The sequence below is a fragment of the Acanthaster planci genome, linkage group LG06, assembly GCF_054643075.1.
Source record: "Acanthaster planci isolate LZ-2023a linkage group LG06, COTS_SCS, whole genome shotgun sequence".
NCBI classification, from domain to species: Eukaryota; Metazoa; Echinodermata; class Asteroidea; order Valvatida; family Acanthasteridae; genus Acanthaster; species Acanthaster planci.
This window is the reverse complement of record NC_141782.1, coordinates 22,048,867-22,063,955: the sequence shown is the minus strand read 5'-3', so window position 1 is coordinate 22,063,955 and position 15,089 is coordinate 22,048,867. Positions and strand designations below refer to the sequence as shown.

Sequence of the window (15,089 nt, the reverse complement as noted above, 5' to 3'; positions counted from 1 at the left end):
CGATGATCATCCTTCCGTGGAGGATTGAAAGACACATCATTTTCTCCATGATCATATACTGGACTCCTTTAAAAGGTTGTAGTGGTTTTGTTACAAATTTCTTGATTTATCAGATGGAATCGTTCAAAAACGATAATCTCCTCGCTTCGCCGTAATGCTTCCTTGTTCAGGGTGTCAGGTTGGCGTAGTGGTTCTTTCCTCGCCCCCCATCTCTGCGGTCCGGGTTCGATTCCCGACTGGGTCCACATGTGGGATGGATTTTCAGTCCCTACGTGATTTCGTGGGTTTTACCCAGAATATATTCCTCTGGGGTTTTCCTCCCACCTCTAAAACTAACTGCTTATTATTGTCTCCTCTATGCAGGTTTCTTCAGGCTTGCGAGGTATTTTGCCACTTTTGAGGAATCCTTGGTTCCATTACCAGAAATAACTAATAAATAAATGAATAAAAACTTGAGAGAACCTCCTTCATCCTTCGCTTCTCACAAACAATGCCAGTGAGACAAACAAGAAATTGAATACAAAAAAGTGATAAATTACATCAGGCGCAGATCCCGAGGTGGCTAGGATCACCCTGCCCCTTCTGATATAAAATTTTTAGATCGTAATTACAGTGCTGATAATATCTTTATCGACATCCTGCTACATGTATAAACTTAGACAAGTGCATCTAATGCATTTACTTTGCGTCCACCTGTCCGCAACAAACTGACAGAAAACCCCAAGATCTGACAGGCCTGATCCCAACCGTACCAAGAAAATTCCATGGATCCACCCCTGTCTCATTATCATATCTTTTCCTTATCATGTTGGAGAGCTGATTAGTTTCCAGGCTTCTTTTCTCGTCTAATCGGCATGTTGTCACTGTTGTGCGCCAAGAGTATTGTGTTAAGTGACCCTGTAAATGTGAACTTGACCGAGGCGTTCAGGGATAGCCTTAAAATGTCCGATTGTTGTTTAATCACCTCATTACTTCTATGCATTGGTCGAGATTTACTCGTTTTGAAATTTTTGCCTATTAAGCTTTTTATTAAGCCTTTCCAAACTACATGTATTTGATTAATTTACGTATAAAAATCTTCCATTTAATTCCGATTTTTTTCCGAAACATCTCACATCGTCCCTGCTCTGAGATTCCATTGTGCCCCAGAAAATGTGATCGACTTTGTACATGCACCAGGGGCTAACATGATGAGATGCAAGATATACACATATATACATTAATGTAGCATGTAGTGCGACCATTTTGATTATACGCCAACAAATTACTGTTTACAGGTAGGCCTACCGCCGGCGCCCTGCATTTCAGAAACTCGCCAGTTTTAAGCTGAGACTGCAAGCTTTCGCCTGCCCTCACAATGAGCGACGTAGACATCAAAAGTGGCGGGAAAAAGTGCCCATTAGGCTTCAGCAGCGGCGGTGAAGGCAGCCGTGGGCACAGCAGTTGTCCTTACGGGTTTGGCCGCCAATCTCACGGTCATGGTCATGGCATAGGGCACGGTGGCCTAGGCCACTGCCCATTCTTACACGCACAAGGGCATTCTGGCCATGGCTATTTTGGCCACGGGCTTGGAGGCCACCATGGCTTTGATCACCATGGAATTAGTCCAATTCTACAGTGCCCGTGGATGATCGCTCGCATGCATGCCTGCCCTTGGGCCTGGGGCGTTAGCTCCGACCACCACGGCAGACATCATGGCTGCAAGAGGGGTGATTTCTGTGTGTCTTTGAAAGTGACTGAATACTGCTCAGAGGATCTGGAGGTCAAAGTGGTGGGACAAGAGGTAATTGTCCACGGTGAGTCACATCCTATTTTATCTTGGAAGGCTCCTTGAGTTGGTGTTAAGGGTTTCGTTTCTTTCAGTGATAAACTGGTCACATCCTCTCACAACAATCTTGATATTTCTCTGCAATGCTGCAGAGACTTTTAAGTTAAAAAGTGACCAGCTTTTCGGAACCCAAGATCTTTTTTCTAGTAATGAAATGTTCTAAATTAAATTGAATGATAAATTGAAATGAAATTTTTAAGCAATCTTTGTCAGAGTTTGTGTCATAAAACACAGTTTTAAAACGATTGAATTTTATCTTTTAGCATTTAATTAGAGTATTACTCAGACAGTATTTGTTTTTGGATTTGCATTTGGATTTAGTTGTGGATTTTTGACATTTTATATGTTCAGGAAATTAGTTTAGATTGTACAAAGGACATTTTCATTAGCTTAGTGAGAATTTTAGCTTTCTAATTCTTCGGAGAGGGGCCATAGGTAAGAATTTGGTTTTAATGCTATCTCCAGGAAAGCATGTGTAATAGGATGAATTTTGTGCCCCCCCATTTTTTTGAAATTCTAACTCCCCCAGAGTTAGGTCATGCAGTTTCTTAGAAATGTGTGGGTTGCTTGGCAGCGCGTGTGGGCAGGTTGGTAGCAGAACTTGCAACCAACCACAAGAGTCCTTGAGGAGGAGCAGATAAATTCAGTGGCCAGTGACCCTTCACTCCACTTGGCTACTGGACTCCACAGAGACTGTTCTGTTGTCTCTGTGATCTCTCCTTGCATTGAACCTGCCACAATTACATATTCGTCCCTGTCCTGCTCTAGGTGAGTTTGATGATACTTTTGTCTTACTTTTATGCCTAGATTGAAGTGTCTATTCTTCAACGTTTAGACCAAGTCGTCATAGGTCAATATCATATTGCGTTTCTGAATTGCAGTCATTGTAATTTTGGCTGAGAATGCTTTGAAAGAGTAAAAGAATGTGCACGTCTTAATTTAAGCCAAAGTCTATTTTAGAAGTTCTATCCATGTTGATATCTGTTTAAGGTTCTGTTGTTTCCAGGTACAAACACCATTTCTTTTGCGATATCTTGCACAATCCGTCCAAACATTCTGACTTCCTAGTCCCAGAATACTGAATGAATTTAACTTGCTGTATGAGTTTCCATTGATTTGGAAGTTTACCATTTCCATGTAAAAGATCTCTGGCGACTTGTCTAAATAAAGTAAAACTTAATTTAGAAAGACGTGATTCCTAGGATTACTTGTATAATATTATTTTACTTAGGTTTTTATGATATATTTCTTCTAGCATACATTGAATAATTACATTCCCCTGACTAAAGTGAAGAGAGGGATATTTCCCTCTTGTACAAGTTAAGTCTTTGAATTTGTAACATTCTTCTGTGTTTTATTACTTGATAAGTTTCAATCATTTGACTTGATTCACTTTTATCTAGTTTTTACCATAGTTCCATATATTCAATAGTTAGTTTTTCTTTATTCTATTTCAGTTCTTATATCCGTGTGTTTAATCTTTTGATGCGTATTCCTTTTGCTTTAAATCGATTTGATTGCCCAGAACTTTGACATTTTAATGTTTAATCTTAATTAACTTTTACCTCCTGATTATGAGTCACTCATATTTCCCGGACTTAGACTTCCAAAGTTTGACCGCAACATTTGTAACCTTGTAATTCCTAAGACACCGGTCTTGGTATAGTGTCCTTGTAACACCTTAGTCATTTCTGTGTAGACCAACCCACACACACAAATGAGGTACCCAGGTGGACGAAGGCATTGACCGACACTGGTAACCATGACAACCTTACACACAGTGTAGTGTTTTAAAGGGACTTTCACTTTTGGTAGTCCATACAACTGTTTTACTTAGTATAGTTAGTATTTCACTCCACTTGGCTACTGGACTCCACAGAGACTGTTCTGTTGTCTCTGTGATCTCTCCTTGCATTGAACCTGCCACAATTACATATTCGTCCCTGTCCTGCTCTAGGCAAAGACACCACTAGTACTGAGGCACCAAGGTAACCTCAGTGAGCCTATCGAGCTGTATGTACTGCTGGACAGGGAGTGACTTGAAGCAGAGTCGCATGCATTGTGTTCCCCACACCTGATTTACCCAAGCCGGGGAAGGAGAGACTGTGCATCGAGTCCTACACACCATCTGCACATAGCCAACGGCCCTCAGAGTTCATCCAAGCCCCCTTGAACCGCAAGTTCTTCAACTGCAGGCTCCCCAGCTTAGTACCAAGTGAAGCTAGGGCCAGTCATCCCCAACTTCAACGGAACTTCAAGCTACGCCCTTCATTTAGTTTTATTGTTAATTAATTTCTTGTGTAAACAGAATCCCTGGGTTTTTCTTGTTGTTTTTAAATATATGTATCCTTTAGATTTAGGATATCTGTATTTTTGTACAGCGTGTTAAAACTTTTCGCTAACTTAGCCGGAAACGCACTTATCTCCACTGGTTGGCTGACAATAAAATGGCGTAAACTAGTAAACAAATAAATAATGTAAGCAGGTGTCATAATTTTCATATTATGCCCGCTACATAATTGGCGCCCGATGTGTGGTTTACGCTGTACGTTTCTGTCATATTGATTGAGTGCATTCATTTCCATGCACCCTTCGACGGCTAAGTAGTGAAGCCCACAAATTCTATCTGATATCATTTGTTTTACATTTTGTTGACAGCTTATTGCTTTGATATTGTTGTCATATATTTGATTGTCTGATCTTTTCTCGCTACCCTTCCACCTAGTCCTTACCTGGCAACTGTGATTTAACCATTTTGTCGTTCAAATCTTTTTATGTAGAGCATTGAGTTCTCTTATTGTGTTAGTTACTTGCAGTCATTGCGTAATCTCGTTATTTGCATTTTGTTTATTTCCCAATTTATTATTGTATTGCTGGTACAATACCCTTTTATATCGCTTCCATCATGGAAAATTCACCTTTGAGACGCTTTACTAGAAGCACGGTCCTTGTAACCAATATCCCCAGTCAAGCCACTGCAGAGCAGGTACAGAGGCATATGAGTCGTGCAGGTTTAGTTCAATCAGTTAGCAAATTGTATCATTCTAGTGCCGACTATGGCACTTACTTATACTGCCATTATCGCTTCCCGGATGATGCCACTAATGCTATTTACTTGTTAGATAGACAGCCCTTCCTCGATGGACACCCCCATGTGCTGCGCTCATTCAAGCAACCTCCCCCGCCGGGTACAGAACCGATCGCTCTTGCGTCCCTTCTTCCTTCTGCGGAAAGGGTTTCCCCACTCCCCATTATCCATCCACCAACACCAACCCTGGTTTCGCGATCAAATACGTCACCCCCACCACCTCAAATTGTGCACCCCACGGGTGCGTTCTCTGCAGTAACATCTTCCGAGCCTGTCTCAGCACCGACCATGGGACCGATCCCTGTGGCCCAACCCTTGCTTAATACCGCCGTTCCAGGCCCTGTTCAAGACAATCTGACTTCGGCATACAATCCCTCTCACCCTCTCCAATTGCCGCTGTTAAGTCCCCTTCCCCAGCGCCCCATGCCCGCCTACCCGCCACTGCCCCCTCCCCTCTTACCAACGGGTTATGTCCAACCCCCGCGAATATCATTATTCATGGGCGATTCAACCAAAGGGCATGGAGTGGACTTTGATACCTGGAAGTTTGAAGTGGAGTCACTCCTTCGTGACGCCACATACTCTGAACGAGTACTTGCCCCATATGTCCGACAGTCCATTCGTGGGGAGCCCAGTCGGCTTATTCAGACACTTGGCCCCCATGCCTCAATCCCCCAACTCATTCATGAACTTGAAGCCAGCTATGGCACAGTCCAAGATGGACCGGCTCTCCTTCAAAAAGCCTACAATAGCCAGCAGGAGGACCAGGAATCTGCAGCAGCCTTTGGCAGACGCTTGAAGCTCCTGGTTTTTGATTCGTGTCGCCGGGGTGGATTACCCCAATCCTCTATGGACACTGTCCTCCGTCAAATCTACTGGCGGGGACTGCGCGACCCTGACGTCCGAAATGCCTGCCGCCATCTTAAAGATACTGTCGCCGATTTTGATCATTTAGTTCGCCTTGTTCGTAAGGGCGAACAAGAAACCCAGTCAATTTCACGACGGCCCTTGAAAGTACAACGCCCCCCACAACAGCCTGCCCCTGTCTCATCCATTTCGGACCAGCCATTTTCCGAGGCACTTTCCAGCATCAACTCCACTCTGGCTGAACTCAAAGTCGCCCTTCACCCCCCTCACACTCCCTCACCCCAACCTTCTTCTCAGAAGCCCGGTACTGCCCAACCCCCTGTGCGTCAACAACCTGTTGAATGTTTTCGGTGTGGCGAGCAGGGCCATATCTCCAAAGGTTGTCGCAACCCTTCCAAACCAAAGACGAGTGGCACCACCCACCAAACACAGTTAAACAGTCCTCTGCCTCCACAGAGGGGAATGTGGCAGGCAGCAACACCAGGTCCCCGCATGACATCATCCACCCAAACAGTGTAATCCATAGACTTGTCGGTAGTGCCAATGAGGCGGATGCATTCCTCGGAGGAGTTAGTTGTAAATGCCTCGTTGACACTGGCTCACAGGTTACTACAATATGCCATTCCTTTTACAAGCAATACCTCCCTCACATTCCTATCAAGCCAATTCGTAATTTGCTGCATGTGCAAGGAGCTGGAGGTGCATCAGTCCCCTTTCTGGGTTACATAGAAGTGGAAATTTCTTTTCCCCTGCACTTCAAGAAAGGTTCAGCTAAGTACTGGACTTTAGCCCTTATTGTTCCCGACACACCCTATCACATGGATGTACCTCTTCTTGTTGGCACCAATGTAATTGCTCAGTGTAGGTCCCACTGTTTGCAAGCGTATGGGACACGCTTCGCTCAGAAGGCGCCCCTGCCGCAAGCCTGGCGGCTGGCTCTACAGTCATTGAAGACCTATAAACCCAATAAGAAAGATTGGGAGGTACGGACAGCAGGTACTAGCCAGGTTGTCGTACAACCAAATGACACAGTTGTCATTAATGGCTACATAAAATCCAGTCCGCTTGCTACGCAGTGCCACGTTGTGACGGAAGCATCTTCAGGCACCACTTTACCAGGTGGCTTGGAAGTCCTTCCTTCGGTGGCCACACTCCCACCACAGACTACAATCTTAGGTGTTCCTGTTGTTATCAGGAACTTAACACTAAAGCCACTGACAGTTAGTCCAAAGTCCATCCTCTGCAAGGCAAACCACGTCACTGTCATCAATCCACTTGATGCTCTGGACGTGGCTTCGCCTGACTCGGCTGAGAACAAGACTACTGATGGTTTTCTGGAGCAGTTTGACTTCACTAAATCACCAGTAGGAGCTGAGAACTTAGACCGAGTAAAACACTTCCTGAAGGAGTGGAAACAGGTTTTCTCCCTTCATGACAATGACCTCGGTCACACGACAACTGTCAAACATGAGATCAAGCTAAAAAACGATGTCCCTTTCAAGGAACGCCACCGCCGGATTCCACCATCCCAGTATGATGAAGCGCGTCAACTGATTAAGGATATGCTTGATGCAGGTGCAATCAGGGAGTCTACTTCGCCATGGGCATCTCCGGTTGTGCTTGTTCGGAAGAAGGATGGTTCACTTCGGTTCTGTATAGACTATCGTAGACTGAACGAGAGAACTATCCGATATGCCTATGCTCTTCCTCGCATCGAGGAAACTCTTGATGCCCTGCATGGAGCACGGTGGTTTTCATCCTTGGACCTGAAGTCTGGGTACTGGCAGGTCGAAGTAAGAGAGGAAGACAAGGCTAAGACTGCATTTACAACCCCCCTTGGATTCTATGAGGCCAACCGCATGCCTTTTGGCCTCACAAATGCTCCAGCGACGTTTCAGAGACTAATGGAACGTTGCGTTGGTGACCTCAATCTCAAGACGTGCCTTGTTTACCTTGATGACATCATTGTATTTTCTCGTACTTTCACGGAACACCTTGAACGACTCAAGTCAGTTCTCCTGCGACTTCAGGAACACGGCTTGAAACTGAAGCCATCTAAATGCCAGTTGTTTCGGACCTCTGTTAAGTATCTGGGACATGTAATTTCTGCAGATGGAGTTGAAACTGACCCCGATAAAGTAACCGCTCTGAAGGAATGGCCCACACCGACGAATCACCAGGACGTCCGGTCATTTCTTGGGTTTGCTGGGTACTACAGGCGTTTTATAGCTGGTTATTCGAAAATTGCCAAGCCACTACATGCGCTTACAACTGGCCTCCCCGCTAAACGTAAGTCATGCTCCTCACGTAATAAAAAAGTGCCACCATTCACTTGGACCCCTGATTGTCAGAAATCTTTCGAGACGTTGATTTCACACTTGACAACAGCACCAGCACTGGCATATGCAGACTTCAGCCAACCTTTTATTCTGCATACAGATGCTAGTCTCACTGGACTTGGAGCTGCACTTTATCAGCTCCAGGATGGCAAGGAGCGAGTTGTGGCATATGCTAGTCGGGGCTTGTCCAAGAGTGAACGGAATTACCCCGCCCACAAGCTAGAATTTCTCGCTCTCAAATGGGCAGTCACAGAGAAGTTTCATGATTACCTATACGGAAACCAATTCAAGGTTGTGACTGACAATAACCCCTTGACATACGTGTTGACAACCGCAAAGCTGGATGCCACTGGCCATCGCTGGTTAGCTGCACTTTCTGCATATAATTTCACATTGGAATACAGAAAGGGAAAGCAAAACGGAGATGCAGATGGCCTATCTCGCCGTCCCCACTCTGCTTCAGCAGAGAGTAACACCATGGCGACAATAAACAATGAAGTGTTTCAGGCTGTTGTCAATTCCCAGAGTGTAAACTTCACTGGGGAGTCCCCTACCCTTCATATTCCATTAGTTGAGGCACTTGCTTTGCAAAGCAGTGCCATGCCCTCTGCTATTGACGATCCTCCCCTGTGGCCTGGGCAGAGCTCTTTACCTAGGGTAACCATGGAAGAATGGAGGAACTATCAGCAGAGTGACCCTATTTTGGCAAGAGTTATCAGATACAAAGAAAGTGGTCACCCCCCTGACAAAGAACAGAAGAGGTCTGAAGATCGTGACGTCCTCTTAATCTTGAGGGATTGGGACAGATTGATATTTCGTGATAATGTCCTCTTCCGTCAACGTCAGGAGCGCGATGGTGAAAGACTCTTTCAGTTACTCCTCCCCAAAACTCATCGTGATATGGTTTTCAAGTCACTCCATGATGAGGCTGGTCACTTCGGTCGTGAACGCACCCTGGATCTAGTTCGTTCAAGGTTCTTTTGGCCCCACATGGCTAACGACATTGACAAGAGAATACGAACATGCCCCAGGTGTATTCGGAGGAAGCTCCCCCCGGCCGCCGTGCGTTCTGCACCTCTGGTTAACATTAAGACCAGTGAGCCAATGGAGCTTGTCTGTATAGACCACCTTTCTTTGAAGTCATCTGGTGAGGACCAGTCCAGCATCCTCGTCATCACTGATCATTTTAGTCGATATGCACAAGCCATTCCTGTTCCAAACCAGACAGCAAAGACTACAGCCCGAGGCCTCTTCAACAACTTCATCGTACACTACGGTTTTCCAGGTCGTCTACATTCCGACCAGGGAAGAGGTTTCGAATCTGAGGTGATTAAGCAGCTATGTCAAGTGACTGGCATAACTAAGAGTAGAACCACGCCATACCACCCTCAAGGTAATGGCCAAGTGGAACGGTTTAATAGGACACTCTTAGAAATGCTTGGCACCCTGCCTGAGGACAAGAAAGCTGTGTGGAAGAAGTATGTGGCACCTCTGGTTCATGCTTACAATGCAACAAGGAATGACGCCACTGGATTTTCCCCTTATTTCCTCATGTATGGGAGACACCTCAGACTTCCTATTGACATTGCCCTTGGCCTGGAATCTAGACAACCATCCAAAGCGTCCCACAGTATGTATGCAGACCAACTTCGTGAACGCCTTTCATCTGCTTATAAGTTGGCTTCTGCTCATGCAGGCAAGTGTGCAATGAAAAACAAGGTTCAATACGATCTGAATCTGAGAGCTGCAGTACTGCATCCAGGGGACCGAGTTTTGGTGAGAGTGGTTGCACCAACAGGCAACTACAAAATATCTGATAGATGGGAACAGAATGCATACAGGGTAGTAAAACAGGTTAATCCTGACATCCCAGTATATGTGGTAAAGCAAGAGCAGGGTGAGGGTTTGACTCGAACACTCCATCGGAATTTGCTCTTGCCTTTCAGTTCTTTGCCGCTGTCGGTTCCCGCAAGTCATTCGAAACAGCCCCCCGCATCAGGTGAGAAATCTGACCCATATATATCTTGCACTGTAGACTCAGATAATGAACAGGGTACAAGTGGTGCAGGCAGGCTACAGGCGAGTGACACTGCAGGGAATGCTCCGTTTCGGAACACTGTGAAACAAAGACCGCGAAGACAAATCAAACCCCCTGACCGCTTAGGCTTTTCTAATGCACAAGTTGTATCACAGTCAGGAAACGTACCAGGTTGGAAAGCCAAAGCAGACTTTCTTTATACCATGTTGGACGATACTTCAAGTGAACGAACCAAAGAAATGTGTTTGGCAGCAATAATTGACATTGTTCGTGGAAAGTAAATGGATGTCTCGTGTGTTAAAATGGAACAGACAAAGTTGGTATTGGTGGTTGGACGTGTTGGATGTGGGTCACAAAACCCATAGATTATTTTGAGAGATGAAACGGTGATTTTTATTTTTCCTATGTCGGGACGACATTCAGAAAGCAGGCAAGAATGTAATAGGATGAATTTTGTGCCCCCCCATTTTTTTGAAATTCTAACTCCCCCAGAGTTAGGTCATGCAGTTTCTTAGAAATGTGTGGGTTGCTTGGCAGCGCGTGTGGGCAGGTTGGTAGCAGAACTTGCAACCAACCACAAGAGTCCTTGAGGAGGAGCAGATAAATTCAGTGGCCAGTGACCCTTCACTCCACTTGGCTACTGGACTCCACAGAGACTGTTCTGTTGTCTCTGTGATCTCTCCTTGCATTGAACCTGCCACAATTACATATTCGTCCCTGTCCTGCTCTAGGTGAGTTTGATGATACTTTTGTCTTACTTTTATGCCTAGATTGAAGTGTCTATTCTTCAACGTTTAGACCAAGTCGTCATAGGTCAATATCATATTGCGTTTCTGAATTGCAGTCATTGTAATTTTGGCTGAGAATGCTTTGAAAGAGTAAAAGAATGTGCACGTCTTAATTTAAGCCAAAGTCTATTTTAGAAGTTCTATCCATGTTGATATCTGTTTAAGGTTCTGTTGTTTCCAGGTACAAACACCATTTCTTTTGCGATATCTTGCACAATCCGTCCAAACATTCTGACTTCCTAGTCCCAGAATACTGAATGAATTTAACTTGCTGTATGAGTTTCCATTGATTTGGAAGTTTACCATTTCCATGTAAAAGATCTCTGGCGACTTGTCTAAATAAAGTAAAACTTAATTTAGAAAGACGTGATTCCTAGGATTACTTGTATAATATTATTTTACTTAGGTTTTTATGATATATTTCTTCTAGCATACATTGAATAATTACATTCCCCTGACTAAAGTGAAGAGAGGGATATTTCCCTCTTGTACAAGTTAAGTCTTTGAATTTGTAACATTCTTCTGTGTTTTATTACTTGATAAGTTTCAATCATTTGACTTGATTCACTTTTATCTAGTTTTTACCATAGTTCCATATATTCAATAGTTAGTTTTTCTTTATTCTATTTCAGTTCTTATATCCGTGTGTTTAATCTTTTGATGCGTATTCCTTTTGCTTTAAATCGATTTGATTGCCCAGAACTTTGACATTTTAATGTTTAATCTTAATTAACTTTTACCTCCTGATTATGAGTCACTCATATTTCCCGGACTTAGACTTCCAAAGTTTGACCGCAACATTTGTAACCTTGTAATTCCTAAGACACCGGTCTTGGTATAGTGTCCTTGTAACACCTTAGTCATTTCTGTGTAGACCAACCCACACACACAAATGAGGTACCCAGGTGGACGAAGGCATTGACCGACACTGGTAACCATGACAACCTTACACACAGTGTAGTGTTTTAAAGGGACTTTCACTTTTGGTAGTCCATACAACTGTTTTACTTAGTATAGTTAGTATTTCACTCCACTTGGCTACTGGACTCCACAGAGACTGTTCTGTTGTCTCTGTGATCTCTCCTTGCATTGAACCTGCCACAATTACATATTCGTCCCTGTCCTGCTCTAGGCAAAGACACCACTAGTACTGAGGCACCAAGGTAACCTCAGTGAGCCTATCGAGCTGTATGTACTGCTGGACAGGGAGTGACTTGAAGCAGAGTCGCATGCATTGTGTTCCCCACACCTGATTTACCCAAGCCGGGGAAGGAGAGACTGTGCATCGAGTCCTACACACCATCTGCACATAGCCAACGGCCCTCAGAGTTCATCCAAGCCCCCTTGAACCGCAAGTTCTTCAACTGCAGGCTCCCCAGCTTAGTACCAAGTGAAGCTAGGGCCAGTCATCCCCAACTTCAACGGAACTTCAAGCTACGCCCTTCATTTAGTTTTATTGTTAATTAATTTCTTGTGTAAACAGAATCCCTGGGTTTTTCTTGTTGTTTTTAAATATATGTATCCTTTAGATTTAGGATATCTGTATTTTTGTACAGCGTGTTAAAACTTTTCGCTAACTTAGCCGGAAACGCACTTATCTCCACTGGTTGGCTGACAATAAAATGGCGTAAACTAGTAAACAAATAAATAATGTAAGCAGGTGTCATAATTTTCATATTATGCCCGCTACACATGGCCTTCGCCCTGATCATCCAGGTGATTTAGGCACCGTGACCAGGGAATTTACCCGTTGCTACCCGTTGCCAGATGAAATCGATATAGAGACAGTGACCTCCTCCCTGAATAACCACGAGCTGATCATCACTGCCACCAAGAAAGTAGCCGAGGGAGAGCCTCGTGTTGTCCCCATCCAGGTGGGCGAAGAGCATAGTGATTGAAGACCGAAAGGTATGGAGGATGGGCCAAGATGTTAATGTACCCCACCACGCCTCTTCCATATACTTCCTCTCTTCACATCAACCCCCTCTAGACCCCCATCCTTTCCATACAATTCTTCGTTTTTATCATCCCAGACAGAAAATGCACTGGAATCAAAGGTAGCATAATTGAAGGATCAGAAAGATACTGTCAAAATTTTGTCAATGAATCATACATCAATATGAGGATTAAATAGGGTACCGAAGAGAATATATACGTCACACGTTACACGAATCAATAAGATAGATGATCAATTAATAGATGAAGAAAAATAGTCACATTTCAAACAGATAAGGAAAATCAGTATACCACGGAGGTAATTTACCCTGACCAAATCTACATCAGGAAGATTATCTAATTGATCATTCATCGAAAGGAATGTTTTCAAGGTCTCTTACCCTTTTTTAAATTCATAAATGTTTTACCCTTCTACTTGTGGTATGTATTTTTGGTATGGAGTATCAATAGGAAAAAAGAATGAAAACAGAAAATGTCAGTTTACTACTGCAGATTCTCAAGTACCGCGGAGCATACCTGAAAAAGTACTATGGATTAGACGGACTGGTTTAACAAGTTGCTTATGTAGCTGAGCTGAGTATATTAACTACCATCTTTTTATCCTGCAGAAGTTATAGTACAAGCATGGTGAGACCATTTTATTGTCAGAATAGTAAGCGTTAATAGAACAATAAATGTCAATCTTTGCAAGCCTCGTGGAACATGCCCCTAAACGTACAGTAGATTACAAAGACTGATGTAATAGATTGCGAACTGGTATCAAACTTTTGCATAAGACCATCATTTTAGTCTGGAATAGTTTTTCAGAAGCCTAGTGTGATTTGGTTTATTATCAGTTTCACAGTTAGAAATGCTTTGCTTGAAGTTATGAAACTGGGGATTGAGAAGTCTACAGTGTGTAGTCTGACGCGGAAAATAACATTTCAAGGCTATGTATGGTGTGCTGACAGCTTTGCATCCAGATTACAAAGTGTCTCGTTCTATGGAAAGCAAAAGGCAATATTGTGCTGGTGGAAAATAAAACTTACTTGTGCTCTTGGATTATTTTGAATGAAGGAGAAACGATTTATATCAAAGCAAACTACTTTGAAGCTCTCATTGTTAAAAAGGAATGCCACGATAAAGCCTCATTGAATTTTGTAGTTTTTGCAGTTAATGTCAATGATTGTGCATTTTATGCCGTTTTACTACAAAATAAAACTTGCAAAATTATACATGATTGCAAACTTTTCAAGTGTGTTGATGTATCTGCAGGAATATCCCTTCATCACGGTTTTATTCTATACCTGTGTATATAACTCTGATCTGTGCCGATAAGTTGCGCCGGCAGTGCGTTTTGCGCGCGTGATTTACCTTCCCATTTGTATTCGCAAGAATTTGGTGTTAGCAAAGCAGGAAGAAAGAAAGCAACATCCCGTCAAAGTCAAATGCGGCTATTACATTGCAGCTGCAGCTTTCAAAAAGGAACTTTGGCATATAGGTGCACTGTCCCAATACGGCCGTTTCACAATAGTGCGCCACCAAGAGTTTGCAACGCGTTGGCCAATCTTGGTCTCATTACCAGCATCATTGAGCATAATTTGTCGACCCAATGCGCGTTTGGAAAGGGTCGACAAATTGCGCGCGTTACGATTGACCAACGCGCTGCAAACTTTTGGTGGCGCACTACTGTAAATCGCCTGTATTCAAGGCAAATTCTCCGCTGGGCCATGTAGTTTCTTTTGAAATGATGAGCCTTTGTGCAGCCCAAGAAATTGTGGGATTGTGTAAGTGTGGCCCAAAATCAACTTTCTAGATTAACGTGTTCACATATCAGGGCAAAGTAGACACAAATGCTATAGAAAAATTGTCCAAAGAGTCTGAGGAAGTGGAGGGATGTCATTTATTTAAAAATGGCTGCTAACAGCTGTCAGCAGCCATTCTTGTCTAGTCTGTCGACAGGCTAGACTGGTTCCTTTACATTGTCTCCAGACAAAGTTCCGAACATAGGGACCGGTAGCGTAATTTTTTCCTAGGAAGGTTGGGGGCAATTATAATAACATGGGCGTATCAAAACCGTAGCGCATCGTTTTTGTCTGGGAAGGTTGGGGGCAATTATAATAACATGGGCGTATCATAACTGTAGCGCATGCGTTTTTGTCTGGGAGGGTTGGGGGCAATTATAATAACATGGGCGTATCATAAC

At 43.7% G+C, this 15,089-nt stretch overlaps 2 protein-coding genes across 2 annotated transcripts; both read left to right on the top strand.

Moving 5' to 3' along the window:
- Positions 1–1,163: 1,163 nt before the first annotated feature.
- Positions 1,164–14,123, top strand: LOC110980099 (uncharacterized). The gene is made up of 2 exons (XM_087137894.1): positions 1,164–1,809; positions 12,648–14,123. Exons 1-2 carry the CDS (start codon positions 1,358–1,360, stop codon positions 12,844–12,846), a joined length of 651 nt encoding a protein of 216 aa, XP_086994020.1. The 5' UTR covers positions 1,164–1,357; the 3' UTR covers positions 12,847–14,123.
- Positions 2,300–12,617, top strand: LOC147798953 (uncharacterized). Its single transcript, XM_087137889.1, has one exon. The coding sequence runs from the start codon at positions 4,734–4,736 to the stop codon at positions 6,300–6,302; it is 1,569 nt and encodes a 522-aa protein (XP_086994015.1). The 5' UTR covers positions 2,300–4,733; the 3' UTR covers positions 6,303–12,617.
- Positions 14,124–15,089: the final 966 nt, after the last annotated feature.